At 39.3% G+C, this 25,573-nt stretch overlaps 1 protein-coding gene across 4 annotated transcripts in view; it reads left to right on the top strand.

Annotated features, from left to right (window-relative positions):
• The first annotated feature begins 1,715 nt into the window (after positions 1–1,715).
• The window catches only part of USF3 (upstream transcription factor family member 3), a 44,224-nt gene continuing 20,366 nt past the window's right edge, over positions 1,716–25,573 (top strand). Inside the window, exons 1-4 of one of the 4 annotated variants that reach the window (XM_079922269.1) lie at positions 1,716–1,974; positions 21,655–21,779; positions 23,198–23,262; positions 24,983–25,011. In XM_079922269.1, the coding sequence (XP_079778395.1) occupies positions 23,216–23,262; positions 24,983–25,011 (76 nt within the window). In that variant the 5' untranslated portion in view covers positions 1,716–1,974; positions 21,655–21,779; positions 23,198–23,215. Of the gene's footprint in view, positions 1,975–21,654; positions 21,780–23,197; positions 23,263–24,982; positions 25,012–25,573 lie in introns of those variants that run through there. The other 3 variants (XM_079922268.1, XM_079922270.1, XM_079922271.1) reach the window with 3 other exon arrangements.

Below are 25,573 nucleotides of genomic sequence, written 5' to 3' on the forward strand. Positions count from 1 at the left end.
AAATTCCCAATTTACCACCCCCACCTTTTATCAAATAGAAATTTAACATTTCTACACTGTGCCAGAAATGTATTCATGTATGTTTTCAATGGTGGTCCAAAGAAACTCTTAACAACTGTTTTCTGAACTGTCAAAACTATTTGTGTTATTTTACTTTAGGCTCGATGCATTGCACTTCCTTAGAAAATCATACATACCCGAGATATGATGTTTATTAACCAGAATAATTTTTAACAAGAATACCTTATATTCTGATCACAGTGGAAATTATTTCCTACAGCTGGACATACTAACTAATACTATACAATTTCGGGCGCTATATTAGCATTACTATTAGGCTCTGAATCCTAGGGTCTTATCTGCAGCTTTGATTTGGGTATGCTAAATGCATTCAGAGGCTAGAACTTTATATGCTGAGATGCAAGAGTTAAAGAAAATTTCCAGGCTGTTTATCATGCCATAGTTTACAAGTAACACTAAAGGCCTTCTGTTTCATCATAGCTTTTAAACTGCTGTACAAACATAAGGTGTGGTTACTGTTTAACTTCACACCTTTTCCCAATACAAGGTCAGCTTCCTCTGTACACAGGCTCAAGTAATTCCCACTATGCCATGCCCTGTGTGCACCTTCTGGAAGTTGCCTGGTCTAGCCCCTGGACATGTAAGATCTGGGACATTTCCGAACCTGGTGGTGGAAGCGCTTGGAAATCTTTCATCACCACTAGGTGGAGGACACCTGTTTCAGGGGAGGAGGGGTTACGAAATAGGAAGTAAAACCAGGAAAAGGGAGTTGTGACCACGGTTCCAGGGCCCCAAACCCATCTTGGAATTAGCGGACCCTCAGGTCTCCATGCCATCACCCGCGGCTCTGTACCTCCCAGATCTAGGTCTATAAGAACCCAAGCTTGAAGTTCCAAATCCCATCCCCGAATGTCACATATTCGCTTCCCCCAGCTAGGAGGCCCCCAGGACATTTCTGAACACTGTCATCTCCAGTTCGCAGGAATCCGCCTTTGTGGCTAATGAAAAATGACAGATGACCACAGCCAACAAATCTGAGCAGCGTCAGGTCGGCAACGATCTTCCAGTGAAATGGCAGCCGGAGACATCTGCAATCTCTTTTTTCTTCCCCACCTCCTGTGTTACAGAGGCATCATCCCGCCTTCCTGCCCTCTAGGCTAAAAGGATCTCTCTAATCGTTTCTGAAAGCCTTCCGTGCCCTCCTCCTTTCCAGTTTTTCCACTTCCAAACTCCTACCGAAGACGTGTGAAGCAGAACAGAGACCATGATACAAAGAAGTTTCTTAAAACACCTCCTTTTTTAGGTTCTCAAGGCGTCCCCTTTAACGAACCAGGCCCACCTCTTTCCCATTCACCTACTGGCTTTCCGTCCTGCCCATCACTCTACCTTTAAGAATATTTCCTGTTCCTTCAACCCAACTTGCACACCTCCGCCCCCCGGCCCTCCTCATTGGGCCGCCAGAGGCCCGTTCACTCTTCACTTTTCCCTCCACCTCCTCCCGCCCTCTAGCAGAGCGCAACGGCGTCTCGGGTTCTGATCGGCTACCACGGCAGCCTCCCCGGGATCGGATTGGTGCCATGAGTGGCAGAGGCGGGACCGCGGTACACCCAGGATAGGCTGTTAGCTAGCCGAGCGGCGGCCGCGGGAGGGGCGGGGGGAGGGGTCGGGAGGGGCGGGGGGAGGGGGGCTGGGAAAGTTGAGGCCGTGCTGCCGCCGGGTCTCCGGCCTTGAAGGCTCGGGCTCGCAGCTGCGGCAGTGGCCGCAGGAAGAGGCGGCGGGGGCGGGGGGAGAGGAGGGCCTGGGCCCGCGCTCCCCCAGCCCCAGAGGAGCAAGCGGCGGCCGCAGACTGAGAGATTCGCCCGGGCGGTCGGACAACCCTGTGGAACCCGCTTGGGATCATGACCCAGGCTGGGGTCGCCGCCGCCGCCGCGGCCGAGCCCACGCAGCCCCGGGGTGAGTGACTGCTGGAGGGGGCCGCTGACAGCCGGGGCGGGGGGCGGGGGCCGGGGCTGCGGGGGCGGCTCCGGGGGGCGGCTCCGGGCTCTGCTCCACCCACCCCTTCCTCGCTCCCGGAGGCGAGGGCTGCGCAAAGTGTGTCTTCCTCCTGGGGACCCCTGCGTGCGGAGCCTAGTGGGGCGCGAGCGCCGAAGGTGCGCGCACCCCTCTTCTCCCCGACCTCCCGGCGCCCGCGTTCCCTGGTGCCAGGCCCGTGGGGGGATCGCGCTGCGTACCGACCCCCGACATGCGCGCGGGGCGAGAAGGGCTCCACGCTGCCCCGAGTGCATAAAGAGCTGGGCATTCAGGTTCATACCGGATGGCCTTTGCCCGCCTCCTTCACCTTTTCCTGTTTCCTTCATTCCCTCTTCTTTCCTTGCCCTCCGATTTTCCTTCGGACCCACTGGTCAGACTCCTGTGACTTGCTTTTTAACTCTGACACCTGTGTCGGAGAGTTAGGCTTGCGTCTTCTTTTTAGAAGCCTTTCTTTTCCTTTCTGAATAGGAACGATTCTCCCATACCCGCTGGCCCCTTCCCCCTCCCCCCACTACGGTTACAGTGGGATATGGTCCTTCGAATTTATTAACTTTATCTGGAGATAAGAGAATGCATAAACCTATATGTGGGATCCCAGCTGATGACTTCCAGCTTACGTTCTCATGCTGTTTTTACTATTAAGTAGATATATTGACCTAACACCACACAAAACTAGACAGTTGTGGGTAACTTAAGTTTGCGGAAAAAAGAGAGTTGCTTACTTATCAAAGTACAGATTTCTTGAATAAACCCTTCCGCGAGTAACAGATTCTGAAGCATATTTGTACCTTTGCTTTTTCTTAAAAAGCAATCAAACAAGTAAACCTGCTTTTTGAAGGATCAACAGGCTGTCATGCACTCTAATCACTTTGATGACTTTTTCCTCCTACACAGGACGCGTGTTTAATGTAGTACAGAGTTGCTGTATGGGATACATTTGGTGTTTCCCTTTATTTGTGAAGTACGTTAAAAGTAATTGTTACAAAATAAGCAAAATACTTTGTAATCATTGCACTAATGAAACCAGGAACAGTATCCTGTCTCAGGAACAGTGTAAAGAAGAACTTAATCTCACGTTTTTCTCTAATCTAAGCAGTATGACTTTTTTATACATAGGTATTACATTCTCTCTATATTTAAAAAAGAAGTTTTATAAAATCCAGATATGCATGCAGCCTAGAACATTCTTTGGAATAAAAGCACCTCATTGCAGGGATTCAAGGGCAGCATAGGATTGAAATGCTATAAATAAAATTACATGAATTTTATTTCATGGAAATAAAATTCTAAAGGTGCAGACTGTGCAGTCAGTGAAATAGGCAGGTAAGAGAAATTGATCTGCTGTTTTCCTATTTTCAGACCTTAGGATTGTCAACAAGGGAAAAGAAACATAAGAAAACTGAGAATGTTTAACTCAAGTTAGGAGATAGGCTTCAACAGGCAATCAACTCAGAATTGTTGCTTATAAACAGAGACTGAATCAAGCTTGGGTCTTAACCATATCTTTCATGTCTTACCTTTTTATCCTCTAACCCAGTGGTTCTCAGTCTGGACTATACAGTAGAATCATCTTATGTACTTTTACATTTTAATGCCCAGACTGCTTGCCCCAGAGAGTCTCTTACTTTTGATGTGGGGTTAACCTCAGCTGTAGGTGTAGTTTTTAAAGCTCCCCAGGTGTTTCAATTCAGCAGTCAGGGTTGAGAACTACTATGTGTCTAGAGCAATGTCCAATCCACTAGGCTTGCCTTCCAGGCTCTTCTAAATTAGGCCTTCACTCATGTGTCCAGCTTTCCCCCCCGCTACTTCCCAGCATGAGCCTCCTTGTGGTCCCACAGATATGCAGTTCAGATCCCTTCTTTTGTTAATGACATTGATCTTTCTCAGCATATGGATGCCCCTCCCTGTGCGCCCTCTCCCCAGTGACAACAGTTCTAACCCTAAACTTTAATGAAGGTTTTCCTGGACAGACCTTTCTCTTCAGTGATTGGCTCCCTTTGAACTTTTAATCCACATATTGTTTAAAAGACTCCCTTTGTGGTTACATCATGTAGTGGTTTAACTTTCTTTTTCTTTAATACATTTATTTATAACTTCTTTTGTATATGTGTTTCATTATTCTCAAACTTAACGGCAAGGAGTATTTTAGTTTTCGCTCTTCTACAATAGTTTGCTGTAGGTTGGATTGATTTGCTTTGAAACCTCCCCACTCTGTTTGCAACCATAGTTTCAGGTTTGATTCCATCCCAGATGTTTCTGTCGTGGTAGCTTCCTCACATCTTAACTCACATTGAATTCATGTATGGATGTCAGTTTCTTCCATGTATTTTCCTGACTTCTTCAGTAGGTTGATGATTTTCTGTGGCCCCATAACAGCTTGTACTTATTTCTGTGTTAACACTAATCACATTGCCGTTGAGTATGTGTTTATCCACCTTCTCCATGAGCCTGCTACCCCTAGAGCAGCCACATTGAGAGCTCCAGGAGGTATGATTTACACTGTATTCTTAAATACCATTGCAGCATGTGGAGCTAGAACCCCGTGAACATAGCAACTGTGTTCTCTTCATCTTTGTACTTCTGGGACCTAACATAGCACTTATTAGTAGGCACTCAAAAAATGTTTGTGAAATGAGTAAATGACTGTTGTGTTATGTATTATGCAAAGATAACCATATACATCTTTAGCATAGGTTGATTTGGCATTAACTGATTTCACTATTAAATATTTTTATGTCCTAGACTCCTATTATGGATTTATTAGGGATTAGTGGAATTTAAGTAATTATGGTTATGATAGATCGCTTAAACATGTAATCATCCTTCCAACATGCATGGAAATATATGCCTTGAGTCTTTTATTCTGAGCTCTGGAAGTCGACTCTTGTTATCTGTAAAATATTTGTGGAACTCTAAGAGAAAAGCTGTTAACTGTTCAATTAGATAATTTTTCTTTTTCTCATTAAATTTTCCATACGGGTACAATTGCACTACTTCAGAAGTCCAGATCTTTTAATTAGATCAGTAGGGCATAATAAATTGCTCCTATTAATGTGCTAATATGCTGTTTTTAATTCAGTTCATCAAGTATTTATTGAGTGTTTACCACGTGTCCAAATACTCTTAGGTGCTAAAGAGAATACAGAAGTAGTAAATGGTGTGGACTCAGCTCTCAAGAAGTTTTTAGACTTATTGGGAGGATTGGAGAGCATCATATCAAATAAGGGGCTGAACACAATATTCATTAGCTAATTTAAACGTAAGTACTCAAAATTGATGATGCAGTGATTAATACCATGTAAAATTAAGAAAGACCAGATATTCCTTCAATAGACATTTATTACTCCCGTACTGAGTACTAGTTGCTGAGCATACAATATGGAAGATGTGGTGTCTACCATTTAGAAGCTTACGGTCTAGTGGGAATAGCCAATAAGCATATAGAGTGTATTTCCTGTTAAGATATTGTGGAGTATGTATTATGTCAGGATGTTTGGGACTAACCTGTAGGGATCAGAGAAAGTTTCAAAGAGGATAATTAGGAGTTCCCAGTTGGAAAGTTGATATGAGCATTCCAAACACAGTGATAGGTGCAAAGGCATGGAGATGAGAGAGGGCATTTCTTGATTAAGGAGCTACAAGTAGATTGTCATGGTAGAAAGTGGTACGTTAAAGAGCATGGACTTTGGGGTCAGACATGTGTAGTCAGACATGCAAACTTTTACGTTAAAGAGCATGGACTTTGGGGTCAGACATGTGTAGTCAGACATGCAAACTTTTATCCCTGAGGGGTCTGAGCCCTGGCAGACCTTGTCTGTGTAATGTAGCAGTAGTGTGGTAATTTTGCTGCTAGTATTAGTAAATAGAGGTGCCCCAGGGTTCTCCCTGTTCCCACCTATGCTCCCTGTGACTTCCCTTTTGTCTATTACCTGGCTGCATGAGGAGCCCCAGACAGCCTTCCCTCCAAATTAATGAAGCCATTATTGGGTCCCTTGGCAAAAGCGGTCTCCCCTTAGCTACTATAATTTCTTAAACAGCAGAAGCCTGTAGTGAAGGTGACAGGGAGAAGAAATTTGTAGTGTAACCATGAGAGGTACCACTTCTACCTCAACTCCACTTGCAGGATCAATTTCTCTTTGGTTAGAGCAGCAGAAATTGTCTTTGGCTAACCTAAGCAAGAAAGGGGGATTTATGGATAGATACTGGTAAGTTCATGGAAGTGAAGGAAGGTAGAATAATGAAGCCTTGGGAAGACCAGAGAAAGCAGCTTCTAGGATCACATGGGTCTGTGGGGCTAACTCAGCCTCAGCCAGTTTTCCTCCTTGTGCAGTGTCTTGTTGGTCAGCCCTGTGCCCACCCCAGAGGTGAGCCCATGTTTGATAGTCATATCAGACCTCAGGAATCAGACAGAGAAGCTGTCCAAAGGAAGAGCGAGGTGGTATTGCCAGAAGGCCAAAACCAAGATATTTCCTACAGAGTTCATAGGATCTGGCAGTGTGGAGATCCTGATGTGTGAGCTTGTTGTAAACAGTTTCAGGAATAAAAGCCATGTAACAGGGAGTTGAAGAGTGAATGGGAAGTGAGGATGAAAGGACAGTGAGTATAAACTACTTGTTCAAGGAGCCTGATGGTGGGAAGGGAGAAGAAACTAGGAACATCTAGAATCTGTGGCAAGGTCAGAAAAGGAAAAAAAAAATTTTTAATCTTTTAAATAGGAAAAAAATGAATAATATATTTTAATGTAAAAACACTAATAGGGAAGGAGAAATTAATAATATATGAGAGAAAGGATATATTTTTGTAACAAAATTGCTAAGAAGTGGGAGTGATAGAGTCCAGAACAAAGGTAGAAGGTTTAGTGTTAGCTGGAAATATTAGGGAAGGTTTTATAGAAGAGGACGTATTTGCACGGGGCTTTAAAGAGTTAGCAGGATTTGGATAAGCAGAGCAAAGTGGAAAGGTTGTGTCAGTGGGAAAATAGCATAGATTTAGCAAAAAATAAACTAGCTGATAAGGAGCACAGGGAAACATCTGTCTGAATTGGGGAGGAGGGAAGAGTAGATGATGTGATCAGCTATATAACCCTGCTCCTCTGTGTGTTGTACTACGTAGAAATGGATGAGTGAGCCCTGCAATAAAGAAGGCAATGTGAGGTAGAGTCATGAAAGGTAGGACCCAAGAGTTTGGATTTGATACAGTAGATGTTGGAAAATGGTACTGTAGATTCTGGAGCAGGACAGGCATGTGATAGGATACAGCGCAGTGGAAAGATGAATGAGACATTGGAGTATAAAACCATTGAAGAATAGGGAAAAGGCTGGGAGCAAGAAAGAACCAGAGCTATGTAAAATGGGGACTCATCTAAGGTGGTAGTAACAAACATGAGAAGAACATTGTGCAACAAACTGATAGGATTCGGTGAGAAGATCTGAAGGTTACTTTTGAGTTTAAAGCCATGTTAAAATTTTGGTGTCGTTGATAAAATGGAGAAATCGGAAATAGGTCTCTTAAGAGGCAAGGCCATTTGACATGTTGCACACAGACTCTTGTTTATTGGTTTTGAAATGAATTGCTCTGAAGAGAGCTTTGCCTAACCAAAGATTTGGAGTAAGATCAGTGTTGAAATGTAGCTTTATTGTAGAAAACATAACAGCTTTTACACAGAAACAATTTGAAACTTTGCAGGGGAAAAGCAAATAGAAAAAAAGCATTCAGCCTTGGAAGTCAAAGTGAGAGAAAGACGAGGATTCATGTTAGAGAAAGATGATGCATAATTGGAGAGAGGAAGACAGCCTGGGAGAGAGAATTTCAAGAAAAGGCAGAGATCAGCAGCCTCAAATCCTGCAGAGAGGAGAAGACCTTTGACTTGGTGAAAAATAGTCCCTGACCTCTAAGAAAGCAGTTTTGGCTAGCAGGAGCAATCAGAAGGCGTACTGCCACGGGCTTTAGAAGAGACTGGCCAGTGAAGGAAAGGTGAGACGTTTCATAGGAAAGGAGGAAAGAAACGGAATGATAGACAGAAAAGGCAGTAAATTCCAGTTTAATATGAGGAAACTCTTTGTATTTTGGAAACAAGAGAGAAATGGTTAAGGAGGGAATATAGTACTAAAGAGGAAAGAATCAAGTATAGAATCTCTCTCCACAGGTGGTGGAATTAGCTTTAGGATGTTCTGGTAGCCTGAAAGGACAGATGTATAGACAGAGGTCTGTTATGATAAATGTGGGATCCAGTTAAGGAAGGTGAATCAGATGACCTTCATCTTCCCAGTGAATTAGGGGGGAAATGGAAGAAAGGCAAGTAAAGTGTCTTTAGCTCTTGCTACATACCAGGCACTTTGCTTGATCCATTAAACGTATTATCATGTAAACTCCTAAGGGTTCTTTGAGGGGTTGGTGATAATCTCCCAATTTTAAATGTGAGGATACTAAGACTTCAAGGAATACTTATTTTTAAAAGCAAATAGCTAGTAAATGCCAACTTTGAGATTTGATCCTCAGTCTGATATCAAAGGCTAGTCTCACTCCACTCTACCATTCATTCATTAATGTCAGGTGAAGAATATGGGGAACTTGAGAGAATCTGTGTTACTGATTACAGTGGCCGTGCCTCACAATCACTTGAGGAGCTTTAAAAAGCTCCTGCCTGCACCTTACTGATTACCCACTATATTAGTCAGGCTTCTCCAGAGAAACAATAGGATGTATGTCACAAGATGAGTCTGGAGCATCTTACAGTGCCAAAAAGTAAGAAAGTACTAAAGAGTGTTAATAGGACATTTGAGGAGGACAGTTGGTGGAGAAGACTACTACTTTTACAACTTAAATCCTTCGGAATGATCGGAGTAGTTTAATATAAGGGTGTTTTATTTGTATAATGAAAAAATCCAGTTAAATAACAAGAATAAGAAAATGGGAGAATAAGGGCACATCCTTATTAGTGTTGAGAAGCTGGGAAAGGTGTCATCTAAAGACGAAAAACATTGAGGACTTTAGGAGAAATGAAAAGCATATAGGAGCAGCTTGGTGACAAACCTTATAGCATTGAGAAATCTGCAACCTGATACAGGCTTAAAGCAGAAACACTAGAAAAGTGAGTTTTGCCAACACAATTGTGGAAAACCCCAATTCTCAGAGACTTTGAAAAGTTGAGGTTGGTTGTCTTAGTCCATTTTGGTTGTTATAACGAAATACCATAGACTGGGTGGCTTATAAACCACTGAAATTTATTTCTCACAGTTCTGGAGGCTGGGAGTCCAGATCAGGGTGCCAGCATGGTTGGATTCTGGTGAAGGCCTTCTTCTGAGTTGCAGACCGCCTACTTCTTGCTGCATCCTCACAAGGTGGAAGGGGCAAGCGACTTCTCTGGGCCTTGTTTTATAAGGGCACCAATCCCTCATGACCTAATCATCTCCTAAAGGTCCCACCTCTTAATACTGTCACTTTAGGGATTAGGATTTCAGCATATGAATTTGGGGGGGAGGGATGGGGAAAGCAAATATTCAGATGGTAACAATGGTCAAAAGGTAATTAGTTACTGGATTTTAGAACAACTGTACCAGGCCTAATTAGAATAGCTAATTACAGTGTTTACTCTCGAGCTAAGCTACTAGAACTTATTTATATAAATTGGGTGTATCTCCATCTTGGGCTTGAGGGCCAGAGAGAGAATCAGGGTTATACCTCAGAGAACTTCTAAGTGCCCCTGTGAAAGTAGGGTTCCTTCCTTCAGAAGTTACCCATCTAGCTGCTCCCCTCCATCTCTGCATGATTCTCTGGATAGCCAGCACTCTCATAATCAGCATACACTTTCATGATGGGGAGAAGAGTGATATTCACGTATATTAAAGCAGTGGTTGTTAGTGGTGGATGCCCATTAAAAGCACCTAGGGAGCTTTTCTTTTCTTTTCTTTTCTTTTTTAAAAGATGATTTCTACAGTGCATCCAGAGTTGAGAACCACTGTGCTGGGGAAACCAACTTTAGCTATCAGTTCGATTAACCAAGACTCACTAAATATTTAAGGAAAATCAAGAGGGTGAAAGAGGGACACCAAGCTGAACAGAGGAATTGATTTTTGAGAAAACAAATTGAATATAATAGATAAAAGATAATATTTGTTATTCAAAAATAATCCTGAAAGATTTTAGGGAATATAATTTCCATAAAATAACAATGGGGTGCTATGAAAAAGAAACAAGAACAAGACAGTTTTTGGAAATTGAAAACATGTTTTCTGAAATAAAAACATTAATAGCAGGCTGAATAGCAGCATGGTTGTAATAGATGACTGAATTAATGAACTAGAAGATCAGACCAAGGAGTTCTTTCAAAATGTGGTACAAAAGAACAAAGAAGAAAACTATGAGCTGTTGGACATGAAATATATATCTAGGAGGAGAACTAATACTCTAGAACTAAAATTCTGCACAATTTTAGTAAGTCTTTGGCAGAGGGGAGATGGTGGGCATTTGGTGGGTAAGAATTAGAGTGTGTTAAAACTTCTGTAGTGGTAGAAGAGGAGACCATAGATACTGTTTTTAATAGGAAGAAAATTTGTTTAAATTTAATATTAGTATATCTTAAGTTATTGATATGTGATTCCTTTTCTGTCAGCTTTATCCTCTCAACTTTGCTTTTCTTTGTGTGTCAGTTTCATCCTCATACTGGCTTCCCTCTTTTGCAAGATGTCTGCAAGTTCAGTATTTGGAATTACCTGCTTTCTCTTTAAATTGGAGAGAGAAAGGGCACAGCTACCCACATCATCAAAGAAAAGTCCTGAGCTTTGCTTTGATTGGATAGGTCAGAGACCAGTCACTGTTGTCAGAAAAAAAATCATTTGCCAAGACCTGCCAAGGCCTACTACTGAAGCACAAGGACTGTGCTGGGGAGGGGTACATACCTAAGTGAGAATTGGGGAAGTTCATGGAGTGGAGAGGAGAAAATGTCTAACAAATGTCCGCTACAGTATGTTTCTTAAAATTGTTAAGGATATTTATGAATAGAATAGATATAGAAGGGAAGAAGATATTGAGGAAAATAAACAAAAAGCCAGCCAAGGAAAAGTAAAAACTTAGTGGAGGAGGGAAGAGAGAAAAAGTGAAATATGACCAAATGTAGCAATAGTTACAATAAATGTGACTGTAATACATTCTCATTTTTTTTTAAAAAAGCTCTTAAATTATGTAGAAACAAATCTCCAGATTTGTGTTATTTTAGACAAATATAAACAAAATAATGCAGAAAGGTTAAAAATAAAATACACACATACATACTCCAGGCAAATGTTGAATGGAAGAAAATGCATAGTAACTTGTTATCAAAATTTAATTCCAGACAACAAACATTTAATTTAAAATAGTTGATAAAACTTTATACCTAAGGAGCTAAAAATACACACTCTTCTCAAATACTCATATAACACTTAACAAAAATATATCATGTAACAGGGCTACACAGAAAATCTCAAATTCTGAAAATTGAAAATTTTTTATTGCCAGTTGTAATGCAAGGAAATAGTTCCCTCTCTCTCTCTCTCTCTCTCTCTCTCTCTCTCTCTCTCTCTCTCTCTCTCTCACACTCTCTCTCTCACACACACACACACACACACTCTTAACAAAAGTGGAACAAAAAAGAAGAAATATAACTTCTTGGAAAGCTTTTTACTTTACCTAAGTTTGAAGAGGATATAAAAGTTGAAATTACAAGGAAGAAAAAGTCAAGGTAATAAAAACAAACAAATCATGGAAAAAAGAACTATAAATGATTTATAACATGTGAAAGGGTATTCAGCCTCATTAGTCCTCAAGGAGATGCAAGTTAAGCAATAATAAGATATTTTGTGTTGCTTTGGACTGAAAAATTTAAAAGATGTTGATTATACCCTTTTTTTGTCAGCATTGTTTTTAATAGCAAACAAAACAAAACAAAACCCAGAAGTAAAAAAGGAAGAAGGATAACAACATTGTAAATCAACTATAACCCAATAAAAATTTTAAAAATAAAATAAAATAAATAAAAAAGAAAGAGGGATAAAGAGTATTCATCAGTGGGTAACAGCTAAATAAATGATGGCTCATCCATGTTACACAATGCTATGCAGGTATGAAAAAGAGTAAGTTAAATTGATATGTACTTACTGGAAAGATGTCCATAACATATTTCTAAGTAAAAATAAAGCATATTTCAGAGTGACATAGAGCATGATTTAATTTTTATAAAAAAAGTTGTGCATGTGATAATGCATATATGTAAATAACTCTGTAGAAAGATCAAGAAAATTGATCTCAAATTTGATTACCAACTGGGAGAGGGTACAATGAATAGGTGGTAATGGGGACTTTGATTTTCCTCCTTGAAAAAAGGGATGTGGTTAGGGGTAATGTTTATTTTTTTGTTTTTCAGTATAGCATTTAAAAAATAATGTTTAAGTGAAACTGTATACTATTTAGAAATTAATAACCTGAAAATATTACCTATCAAAATTTATGGGCTGTGGACAAAGATGTACCTTGAGGAAATATTATAGCCTTAAATGCGTTTATTAGAAAGACAAAAATTAATTCATAATGCATACATGTGGCAAAAATTAAAATTGCATTTGAAGATATACACTAGGTCTCCTGTGTACTGTGTCCCCCATTTCCCTTCCTCAAAGACAGTCCTTCCAGAGAAATTCTGTGCATCATTTATTAACATATGTTCTCCTCCCCATCCCAAAGGATAGGTATTCTATACAAGTTTACTTGTAACATTTATTTATTTATCAATATTTATTTATTTATTGACTTATTTGCTAGGGCTGCCATAACAAAATACACAGGCTGGATGGCTTAAACAAGAAAAATTAATTTTCTTAAAGTTCTTGAGGCTCAAAATCCAAGATTAAGGTGTTAGCAGGTATAGTTTCTTCTGAAGCCTCTCCTTGGCTTGTAGATGGTTGCTTTCTCCTCACGTGGTCCTCCCTATGTCTGTGTGGTCTGCATTCTAATCTCCTTTTCTTATACGGACACCAGTCATCTTGGATTAGGGCCTACCCTAATGACCTCATTTTAACTTAATTACCTCTTTAAAGATCCTATCCTCAAATACAGTCACATTCTGAAGTATTGGGCAGTAGGACTTCAACATGTGAATTTGGGGGAGATACAATACATAACAAATAAATAGGTAAATAAATAAATTTGACTATCAGTACATATAACTACATTGTATGGGTGGAGCTATTAGGTTGAGTGAGAGGCCCGCGTACCGCAAACAAAACAAAACAAAACAAAACCATTTTTTTATACAAACAGTTTACTTGTGTAGCTTAAAAATAAAAATTTAAAACTGCATTCAGCAAATTACTATGCCCTTGGCTTATTTCTTTTTCTTGAAATATAGTTTCACTCAACTGCCCAGTAAAAGCAGGACTTCATTATTTCATATTCTTATATATGTCATAGCATCTCAAGGTTGACATTTATGAAAACTCCGTGACTGATTGCACCGAACATGATGGTGGGAGCCAATAGACATTGTTAAAGGACGTAATATTTCTTTAACGGCAGAGAAAATTAGAACTTCTGATAGCAGTTACAGAAAGCAGAAGACAACACAGCACACTCATAAACAGCTCCTCAAGTTCCCACCAAGATGGAAAGCAGCTGCTGAAACCACATGCATAGAAGAAGGATTCTTTTGGGTGTGAAAAGCACCCCTGTGCTATTCCCACTATTAATACATATATGCCAGATTTCAAGATTTAATGAGTTGAACCCCGTAGACCAGGTAGGAGGTTATTAACCTAAAATGCTGGAGAAGATAAATGCAAATTGTAGCTCGTCTAGCAAAATACAGAGAGCAAAGGTGCCTCAAAGCACTAAATAAGATGATAGCATACGTATATCCAAGATACTAAACGTAAATGCTGTAATCACAATTTTGAATGACATGGAGAAATGCCCACCTTAAGTAAAAAACAGAACATAACATCGCCTATGGCCTAACATTTTAATGACTGTGACCCAGACCAGGAATTAATGCTTAATTGCGTTGTAATTTCCATGGATCATATTCTAGTTCAGTAGTGTAAATCATTTTGATTGGAGAGAACTAAGGATTTATTATAGATCTCATATAAAGAAATGGAACATATTTTAAAATTGCATATCTACGTAGCCACTCTTAAAACATTTTAAGTAACTGTAAAATGCTTAGGAATGCGTTAAACAGCAGCAAGACAAATACCGAGATTGAAAAGATCTTTCTCAACCCATGGACAAATGATGTTTAAGGAATGTGCCATAAAATATTTTCAATTAAGACACTTTAATTCCAGCTTGAAATTTTTATAAGAATTAGGTTTTTCTCTTCATAGTATCTAAAGACACAATTAAAATTAACCTTTACCACTAATTTGCTTCTTGGTGGGAAGAAAATGCAACTTGCCACTGAAAGTTAAACTAAATCTTCTCTTAAATAAATGCCAGTACTTTTTGGTGGCTTCACATTTTCCCTGTGTTAGGGAAATTGGGGATGACTGGTAACTAAGTAGAATTTTGAAATTATATGCTGAAAGAAAGCAGATGTACAAAGTGATGAAAAAGGTGAATGGGTAGAGTTTCAAATTACCCAAAGAGACTTCTATCAAACAGTTTTTTTTTAATTTAAAATCTTGATTGAGACATAATTCACATACCATGAAGTTTACCATTTAAAGAGTAATTCAATGGTTTTTAGTATGTTTACGGAGTTGTGCAACCATCACCGTTATCTAATTTTAGAACATTTCATCATCCCCCGAAGACCCCCCACCACCACCTTCTTCATTAGCATTCACTCCCCATCCTTCTCAACCCCTGGCAACTACTTTCTTTCTCTATGGGTTTACCTGTTGTGGACATTTCTTATAAATGGAATAAATAAAGGTCACAATATGTGACATTTTGTGTCAGACTTCTTTCATTTAATATAATGTTTATAATATAAAGGATCACCCATGCTGTAGCATGTATCAGTACTTACGTCTTTTTATTGCTGAACAATATTCCACCGTGTGGATATATCACATTTTATTTACTTGTCACTTGAGGACATTTCCCTTGTTCCAACTCTTAAACTATTATGAACATTGCTGCTACAGATATCCATGTACAAGTTTTTGTGTGAACATGTGTTTTCAATTCTCTTGGGTATATACCTAGGTGGAATTGCTGGATTATGTGGCAACTCTGTGTTTAACTATTTGAGGAACTGCCAGACTGTTTTCCAAAGTGACCACACCATTTTACATTCCCACCAGCAATGTATGAGGTAGTAGCACACTTCTGAATGTACACATATATTTTTTCCAGCTTTATTGAGGTATGATCGACAAATAAAAATTATATATATTTAAGGTATATAACATAATGCTTTGATATAAGTGTACGTTGTGAAATGATTACCACAGTCAAGCTAATTAACATATCTGTCACCTCACATAGCTACCGTTTGTGGTGAGAACAATTAAGATTTTCTCTCAGCAAATTTCAAATATACAATACCTTATATTAACTATAGTCACCATGCTGTACATTAGGTCTTCAGAACTTTCTCAGTGTATAACTGATTGTTTGTACACTTTGGCCATTTCCTCCACCCCCTGGCCCCTGGTAACAACAATTTTACCCTCTGTTTTTAGTTTCCACATATAAGTGAGATCATACAGTGTTTGTTTGTCTGTGTCTGGGTTATTTCATTTAGCATAATGTCCTTCAGGCTGATCCATGTTGTTACAAGTGTCAGGATTTCCCTTTTTTTTAAGGCCAAATGATATATACATACACATATATATATCACATACAATATACAAAATAATACATTCGTATAGTACAGTATTTTCCTTACCCATTCATCTGTCAATGGACACTTAGGTTGTTTCCATATCTTGGCTACTGTGGATGATGCTGCAATGAATGGAGTACAGATATTTCTTTGAGATAGTGATTTATTTCCTTTGGATATATACCCAGAAGTGTGATGCTGGAACATATGGTAGTTCTATTTTTAATTTTTTGAGGAACCTCCATGCTGTTTTCCATAATGGCTGTACCAGTTTATGTTTCCACCAACAGTGCAAGAGGGTTCCCTTTTCTCCACACCCTCACCAACAGTCTTTCGACTTTTTGATAATAGCCATTCAAACAGGTGTGAAGTGAGATCTCTTTGTGGTTTTGATTTGCATTTACCTGATGATTAGATGTTGAGCATCTTTTCACATACCTGTTGGTCATTTGTATGTCTTCTTTGGAAATATATATTCTTCTTTGAATATATATATATATATATATATATGTATTTATTTATATGGACCATTTTAAAAGTCTTTATTGAATTTGTTACAGTAGTGTTTCTGTTTTATGTTTTGATTTTCTGGCCACAAGGCATGTGGGATCTTAGCTCCCTGACCAGAGATCGAGCCTGCACCCCCTGCATTGGAAGACGAAGTCTTAAACCACCGGACTGCCAGGGAAATCCCTGAATATATACTTTTAAAAGAAACTTCAGGGAATTAAGTGGCAGTGACCTCGAAAGAGCCTTTTGAGATGCTGGTAATGTTCTATATATTGATCAGAGTGGTGGTTACATAGTTGTATTCATGTATAAAAATGCATGAGGAGTTCTCTGGCGGCCTAGTGGTTAGGATCACAGGCTTTCACTGCCGTGGCCTCCAAAAAAGCATGGAGCAGTGAACTTAAGTTAGTGACTTACTGTACGTAAGTTATATTACCAATAAAAAAGAAAAAATATCCTAACTGCATTGTCCTTCTTTCTATTTTACTGTAGACCGGGGGACTTCACTTTACTGCAGACCAGTGGTGCTAGGCTAGTTTCTTGGATTGCTATTCAAGAACCACTGACTTTAAGGTAAAATCTGAACACATTCATTAGGCATAGAAAATTCCTTTACAGTCTGGTCCAGGTTCTCTTTCTGCCCTCCACACCCCCGGCCCTCGGCAGTGAACGTGCGGAGTCCTAACCACTGGACCACCGGGGAATTCCCTAAATTCACTTTTAAAAACTTTTTATTTTAAAAATAATTATAGACTCAAAGGAAGATACAAACACAGTACAAAGAGTCCATGTGCTCTTCACCCCGCTTCACCCAAAGGTGACATGTTTTATAAATGTAGGACAATACCAAAACCAGGAAGCTGACATTCATTAACCTATCTTTTAATTCATCTTTCACCTTTTAACTTATTTTTTACATTCCCCGTGTTGTCCAGTACAGTAGCCACTAGCCACAAGTAGCTATTTAAATTACTTAAAAATATAGAAAATGAAAAATTTTATTCCATGGTCTCACTAGCCCCATTTCAAGCACTTAATAGCCACGTGTGACTAGTGGTGACCATATGGAAAGTAGATTTTCCACTGCACAAAGCTTTTTTGGAAAGCCCTGATCTAGACTGTATTTATCTTTATTTCTGCAATTGCTAGGCAGTGTACATACTCAATCCATACTTGAACAGTTGAGTCTAGACCTACCCTCTTTTACACATGAAAAAACTTAGGCCCTGGGTTATGGTAAATAAAATGGAATATAGCTATTGAGTAGCAAATCTGAGACAGAGCTCGGGTTTCCTAAATCCAAGTTCACTGGTCTTTCCAAGTGGACCCTAATGTGTAAGCTCACCAATTTGTATCAGTTTTAGAGGAAGGAGTGTTAAAGTAATGTAATACTTTCTAACTTTGGGGTGTATAAGAATCAACAGGAAGCTTGTTAGAACTGCATATTCCTGGACCTCTCCCTCCCATGATTCTGATACATTAGGTCTGGGGTGGGGTGTAGGAATCTATATTTTAAACATAAGCTTAATCAAGACTGTGTGGTGATAATATAAGGATAGATCAGAATATAGAGCAACAGAATAGAGAGCCTAGAAACAGAACTGCACTGTTACAGATATTTGACTTTTAACAAAGATGCCATTGAAGAAAGGAAATCTTTTCAAGCAATGGTGTTGGAACAACTAAATATCCGTATGAAAAACAAAGAACTTTGACCCCTACCTCATGCCATAAATAATATGGATCATTGACCTAAATATTATAATTAATTAGTAATTAATTTATAATTATAAACTTTCTAGAAGCAACCATAGGAGAATATCTTTGGGATGGGTAAAGGTTTTTTGGCCAGGACACAAAAAGAAATAATCATAAAAGAAAAAATTGAGGGGCTTCCCTGGTGGCGCAGTGGTTGAGAGTCCGCCTGCCGATGCAGGGCACACAGGTTTGTGCCCTGGTCCGGGAGGATCCCACATGCTGTGGAGCGGCTGGGTCCGTGAGCCGTGGCCACTGGGCCTGCGTGTCCGGAGCCTGTGCTCCGCAGTGGGAGAGGCCACAGCAGTGAGAGGCCCGCGTACTGCCAAAAAAAAAAAAAAAAAAAGATAAGAAAAAGTGATGTTATATTTCATCAAGAATTTTGCTCACCAAAAGGCACATTTAAGAAAATACATAGGCAGGGACTTCCCTGGCAGTCTAGTGGTTAAGACTCCTTGCTTCCTGTGCAGGGGGCGCAGGTTCCATCCCTGGGTGGGGAACTAAGGTCCCACGTGCCCTTAGTTGGAGGTGGAGCCAAAAAATCAATCAAATCAGAGAATCAATGAACTTGAAGAGAGAAAAAAAGAAAATAAGAAAAAGCATAGGCAAGCCACGTAATAGGAGAAAGTGTTTGCAAAATATATTTCAGACAAAGGACAGGTGTCCAGAAGATATATCAGTTAATAACTCAGAATATATAAAGACTTCCTATAAATCAATAATAAAAAGATAAACAGTCCAATTGAAAAACTGGTTAAAGATATGAACACACAAAAGAAGATCTACAAATGGTCTTAATAGGCACATAAAAAGCATTCAAGGGAATTCCGTGGCGGTCCAGTGGTTCGGATACTACGCTTCCACTGCAGGGGGCATGGGCTGGATCCCTGGTTGGGGAACTAAGATGCTGCAAGCTGCGTGATGCAGCAAAAAAAAAAAAAAGCATTCAATATCATTAGTCATGAAGAAGTGCAAATTAAACTATAATGGGATACCGCAGTATACTCACCAGCATGGCTAAAATTAACAGGCTGACAAAACCCAGTACTGGCGAGGCTGTGGAGCAACGAGCAATTCTTCTACATTGTGGGCGGTGCAAAATGGTACTACCACTCTGGAGAAAGTGTGACATCTCTTGGGTAAATACCTAGGAGTGGAACTTAAGGGGACGTGATAAACAATTATACTTGTAGGTATTTACCAAGAGAAATGAAAGACTATATCCACAAAGAGACTTACACAACAGTGTTCTTGGGTAGCAGCCTTATTCATAGTAGCCAAAACATGGAAACAGTCCAGGTGGCCATGAACAGAAAAATGAATGAACAAATTGGGTTATAAATTCACACACAATTATATATTCATACTCAGGAGTAAAGAGGAACAAACTACAAATGAATTTTAACATGTTGAGTAAAAGTTTGAAACAGTAGCATTCTCAGTTAATACATTATAAAGCTCTGTGGTGAAAAAAATGAGAAGGCTGGTCACCTCTCTGGGAGTAGGGGGAAGGCACTGATTAGGAAGGGTCATGAGAACTTTCTCTGATGATAATAATGTTCCGTACCTTGCTAGGGGTTGTGTCACACAGGTGTATGCATTTGTCAGAACTCTCTGAATGTTACACTAAAATCTGTGCATTTGACTAATATGTAAGCTTTACCCTGAGGGGAAAAAAAGTTTTAAAAGATGTAATTTTGATGCAGGTGATCTGAAGGCCACACTTTGAGAACCACTGGGTTTGACTGATTTCAGAAATAATTCTTTCTTACCGTGAAAAACAGTAATCCATAGATTACTAATGTAACGTTTTGACAATTTTCAAAAATTCATGGCACTTTAAATATTTTAAAGGGTATATTTGTATTTAATTACATAAATATTGTATTAAAAGTGCCATTTCCTTATTAGTAGGTTAATTAATAAGTGGACAAGGATTTATGACAATATTATATAGTTCTTCATGCCAGTAAATGTTCTTTTTCAATGTAAGGAATGCAATTTTAATATCAGGAGGTAATGGACATGGAAATAATTTTGCACTGAATTAGATTAATTGAATTGGTTAAAATGTGCTTTGAGATGGGTATTTATAGTGACATTTGGTAAACTGGATGATTTTGGTTTGCCGTTATATTCCTCTTTCAGTAAACTACTGGCTTTCACCACAGTGAAGTTTATTGAATGTGTTTACTTATGTGATAGGCCTCTAGTGTCATTTACTTTAAGATTCTAGATGTTAAAAAAAATTAAAACTTTTACTTCATGTATCTTAATTGTAACATGAATCTGCAGACTTGCAAAAGGGCTACAGGGGAACAACTGGAACTGTGATATTAATGACCAAATGCTGACTCATGTGGGTATGAGGCAAATCTGACCTTACTGGTTTATAGGTAAAATTATCTGGTCAACTCTCATACCACATCCCAAACAATCTCTCCTGCAGTAGAGTATCGGTCAGGTCCCTGAAATTTCACCAAGATACCTGCCTGTGCTTTCAAATTGTCCTGATAAGAACCACCTGGGGGCACTCATTAAATTTCAGATCCCTCCATCAGAGATTTGAATTCCTTCCTTAGAGATTGATTCAGTGGGTCTGGGATGGGCTGAGAATCTGTATTTTTAAACTACTACCTTCAGATGATCAGGAATGTTTAGGAAATATTGCCCTAAAGAGGAGCTAAGTTTGTCCAAAAAAAAAAAGAGAAGGGCTTCCCTGGTGGCGCAGTGGTTGAGAGTCTGCCTGCCGATGCAGGGGACACGGGTACGTGCCCTGGTCCGGGAAGATCCCACATGCTGCGGAGCGGCCGGGCCCGTGAGGCCTGGCCCGCGTACCGCAAACAAAAAAAAGAAGAAAAGAAAAAGAAAAAAATCACCCAGAGACCTTGTTGAAAATACAGATTCCTGGGCCCTACCTAGCACTTCTCATTTGTCTGGGATGAAGCCCCCATATGTCTGCTTTTTTTTTTTTTGGCCATGCTGCAAGGCTTGTGGGCTCTTCGTTCCCCGGCCAGGGACTGAACCCAGGCCCTGGCAGTGAAAGTGCTGAGTCCTAACCAGTGGATCACCAGGGAATTCCCCTCCCCATATTTGCATTTTTTAAGAGCACAGACAATGTGCAGATGTGAGGGCTGTCTTCCTGGTGCCTTAGTGGTAGGTCCTCGAGTAAGTTTTCAGTCATTCGCACAAGAGAGAATGGGGAAGTAGGAGATTGAAGGAAAGATAATTTTAGAATTGAGGACAGCAGAGGGCAAGGAACACTGAGCATGCATGAGAAAGGGGAGAATCACCTCCTGGAGACTGTCCAGTGGTTGCTGTGCTACCATCTTTGTGCAGGGCGGAGCACTCATAACCCACGGGGAAGTGACTTTTGAAAGCAACCAGGTTCATTAATTTTTGATAGGTGGGGAGAATTCAGGATCATTCTGTATGCCACAGAAAATCTGCCTGCCTGCTCTAGGTTGCTAGTCCTTGTTTTCCATGCTGCTAATGGAAACCTATAAACATTCACTGATTTTTCTCTTGTGTAGTAAGAAGAAAACATAACTTATAGACCATCTTCTGGCAGAAGATGATAGATTTGGATCAGAAACGGGAGGCGTTGGAAGCCAGGAATCAAAAGTGAAGAAATTCTGCAAGCCCTTGGGTGAGAAAGGTGACAGGGATTGATTTATTTACTCACGTGTCCCGCATTGTCAGTCTGTGGTTATCTAATGTGAACTTGTTTTTTAGGCTGATCTGGACCTTCATAAATGTTAGGGAGAAGGTTGGAATAAGCTGCTGGAAATGGGTCTAGAGCACACATTTCTCCTCAGGCTGCTTCAGTTAGTACTTTTCTGTCAGCACCTTGTCTGCATCTACTTCTTTCTTTCCCAGGACCCTTCCCCCTCCTTTCTAGAGCTAAAGCCTTAACCTGAAATACCTCATTAATATCCATGGCCAATGTTGATTAAATTCTTACTCCAGCTAGGCACCATGCTGTTGTCCTCTCCCTGCATTATTTCATCATTCCTTTCTTGAAACAGCCCAATAATCTAGATACTGTGATTATGATCCACTTTCGAGATGAAGCATCTGAGGTTCCAAGACGTTACATAACTTGCCCAGGACCTCACAGCTAGGAAATGGCAGAACCAGATTTTAAACTCACGCTGACTTCGGTTCCTTACTTGCTGCCTTCTTTTTCTCTCAAAGAGAAAATAGGGAACTGCTCTTGCAGCCTCCTCCAGTGTATCAGAACAGGTATCCCAACCTGACAGACCTCTTTTGAAAAGTTGTCAATCCCTGGGATTTAAAAGTATTAAAGTTGTCGTTACAAAATTCTGAAAAATCAGAAAAGAGAAAGAAGTCACCTATAATATTCCTGGCCTTATATAACTGTGATTAATATTTTAATGTATTTGCTTTCAGGCTTTTTTGGCATAGGTGTATATTTCCATATTATACATATATTCTTTAGTATCATGGTATTTTAAATATAAATAGAATTTTCAAACTCAGATTTTTAACGATTCTCAAGTGGTAATGTTTAAGACTTCTAGCAGTTTGAAATGAAAGAAGCCTGGCAAATGAGTGAATGAATAAATGAATGAATGCTTGCTTCCATGTATGGAATATGATTTATTTGTGTACTTGTCACTTTTGTTTTTTCTGCATTCAGAGAGGAGGACCATTGTTTTAAATTTTGTGTCATGAACAAACAGTATCATGAACAAAGAACATACTCTCCCAACAAGTGTGTTTTACCTGTCTTTCCAGGTCTTGCTCAAATCTACACCCCCTTTAGGCTTTTCTTGATTTGCAAACCTATAATGACCTTTCTCTCCTCCAATCTTCTCAAGCACTTTCTGGCTATACCTCACATTTGACATTCACCATGTTCTCCACCTGCTGGTTATAATATTTTTTGTCCTATCTTCTTGTACTTATCTACAACACCTAATCCAGTGCTTTTTCATGATGTCACTTTTATTTCTTAGCGTCTTGGTATTCAAACCAAATTGCTATTAATCAGTTTCTCCAAGATACTAGAATGCCTTTAGACTTTCTGACATGTCTTTCCATGCCTTGTAGGTTCCTATCACTGTAACCATGCCAGAAATGACAGAGAATGAGACTCCTACAAAAAAGCAGCACAGGTATGAAGACACAATCCAAAAATAATATAGTTTGGCAGATAAGAGGCAGAAATAGTCCCCACTTTGCTAAATAGGTAGTCCTTTAGGGAACTTTCATTTGGATGCCTAGAAAACCATTACTCTTCAAAAATAGGTGTGGATAAATATAAATAGATTTACTGAAAGGGGTACATAATTAAAATTTACCTGTCCTTTAAATTCTACTAGCAGTGTAAGAAATAAAATGACTATCAGTAGTTAAAATAGTATAATACCTAATCTATGCTAAATGTTTAGTTTCTCCTGAAATTTTTACTTGCCCTCAATATTAGTCTTTGTGGTGGATACTAAGTTCACTTAGGCTGCAGTCTGTTTCAACAGACATTTTGTGACATTACAAACCATTAATGCCAATATGCACATTAGTACAGTATTAGTTCTGGTTCTTTGTATAATACCTCCTTCAAAATTTCTAGCATTTTGGGCAATGTTTCTGCTTAGAATTGCATGGCCAACGCTTCCATTATTAAATATTAAAATCATTATTTTCTTTCCTTACCAAATAGCTATTAAAGAATTCTTATGTATTGAGTAATTGTACATAAAAGGGAAAATTGGTGTTTTTAGTAGATTAGCTTTTAAGAAAATGTAAGAGTTTGGATAACCTAAGGTACATAAATGCAAAAGATGGCTCAGATGCCAGTTGTTAGTGCGTGAGTGCTAGTGACTACCACACTTCCCTCCCTGGGGATTATAAGTTTCTTCTGTACCATTGCTTGTTTTCTGTACATACTCATCCCTACCCCTGGCCAGGTGCCAGAGCAAACATCAGAAATCACCTACAGGGACTTTCCTGGTGGTGCAGTGGTTAAGAATCCACCTGCCAATGCAGGGGACATGGGTTCAAGCCCTGGTCTGGGAAGATCCCATATGCCCCAGAGCAACTAAGCCCGTGCGCCACAACTACTGAGCCTGCGCTCTAGAGCCTGTGAGCCACAACTGCTGAGCCCGCGAGCCACAACTACTGAAGCCCGCGCGCCTAGAGCCCGTGCTCCGCAACAAGAGAAGCCACTGCAATGAGAAGCCCATGCACTGCAACAAAGAGTAGCCCCCGCTCACCGCAGCTAGAAAAAGCCTGCGTGCAGCAATGAAGAGCGAATGCAGACAAAAATAAATAAAATAAAATAAAATAAATTTATAAAAAAAAAGAAATCACCAACAGTTGATGCTTGAACAGCGTGTAGCCAGGGGTATAGCCAGACTTCCTGTTCACAGTTCTCCATATCCATGGATTCAACCAACTGTGGATCCTGTGGTACTGTAGTATTTACTATTGAAGAAAATACAAGTATAAGTGGATCCGTGTAGTTCAAACCCATGTTGTTCAAGGGGCAGCTGTACTTGGCACATCACTTAGAGAGCTGACTAGCCCCTTAAGTACATTTTTCAAATAGGTAAGATTTTCAATGATTGCCTTACTTCCCAACCAATGACTTCTGGGTATGGAAAAATGGAGAATTGTAGTTACTTTGAGAAAATTTTGAATTCTAACTTTATATTGATGTATCTGCAGTTAGGTTTTTATACCATAATATATTATTAAGAAAATTTTCCTTCAAATGGTTTCTCATTGATACAACAAATACAAATTCATAAAATTAATTTTTATGGTTCTCAAAATATAACGTAAAATGTTTTCCTATTATTTTCATGTTCCTTTTATCTGTACTTTTTGTTTCAGAAAGAAAAATCGGGAGACACACAATGCAGGTAGAAACAGCAATTTAAGTTTTATTTGTTAGCACTTTTTGCATTCAAAATGAAATTATACTGCAGTTGATTGTGTTTTTATGTTATAAGCACAGAATCATTATTCATTACATTTTAGGAAAGTGTTCCTTTATTGTTTGGGTTATTTTTTTTTTTTTGCATTTTTTATATTGAAGTATACTTGTGCAATGTTATATAAATTACAGGTGTATGACATAGTGATTCAAACTTTTAAAGGTTATATTCCATTTATAGTTATTATAAAATATTGACTGTATTCCCTGTGTTGTACAATACACCCTTGTATCTTACTTATTTAATACAAAATAATTTGTTCTATATTGTTTTTAGTTGACAAAATACTCCCTAAGTCTCATGAAGATGGCTTATCATTTTCTGATTCACAGTCTATTAAATAATTTAAGGATTAATATACCCCTGGAGCTAGTGTTTTAAGTGATTTCACCCACTGAGGAATTCAGATATACTCCTTCTGAAAAGAGTGAAGAGTATGTACCTCTGTAGAAATTCTAGAGTGGGCTAGCTGCCTACAGGAGTAGGG

The sequence above is a fragment of the Stenella coeruleoalba genome (assembly GCF_951394435.1).
Source record: "Stenella coeruleoalba genome assembly, chromosome: 5".
NCBI lineage: Eukaryota > Metazoa > Chordata > Mammalia > Artiodactyla > Delphinidae > Stenella > Stenella coeruleoalba.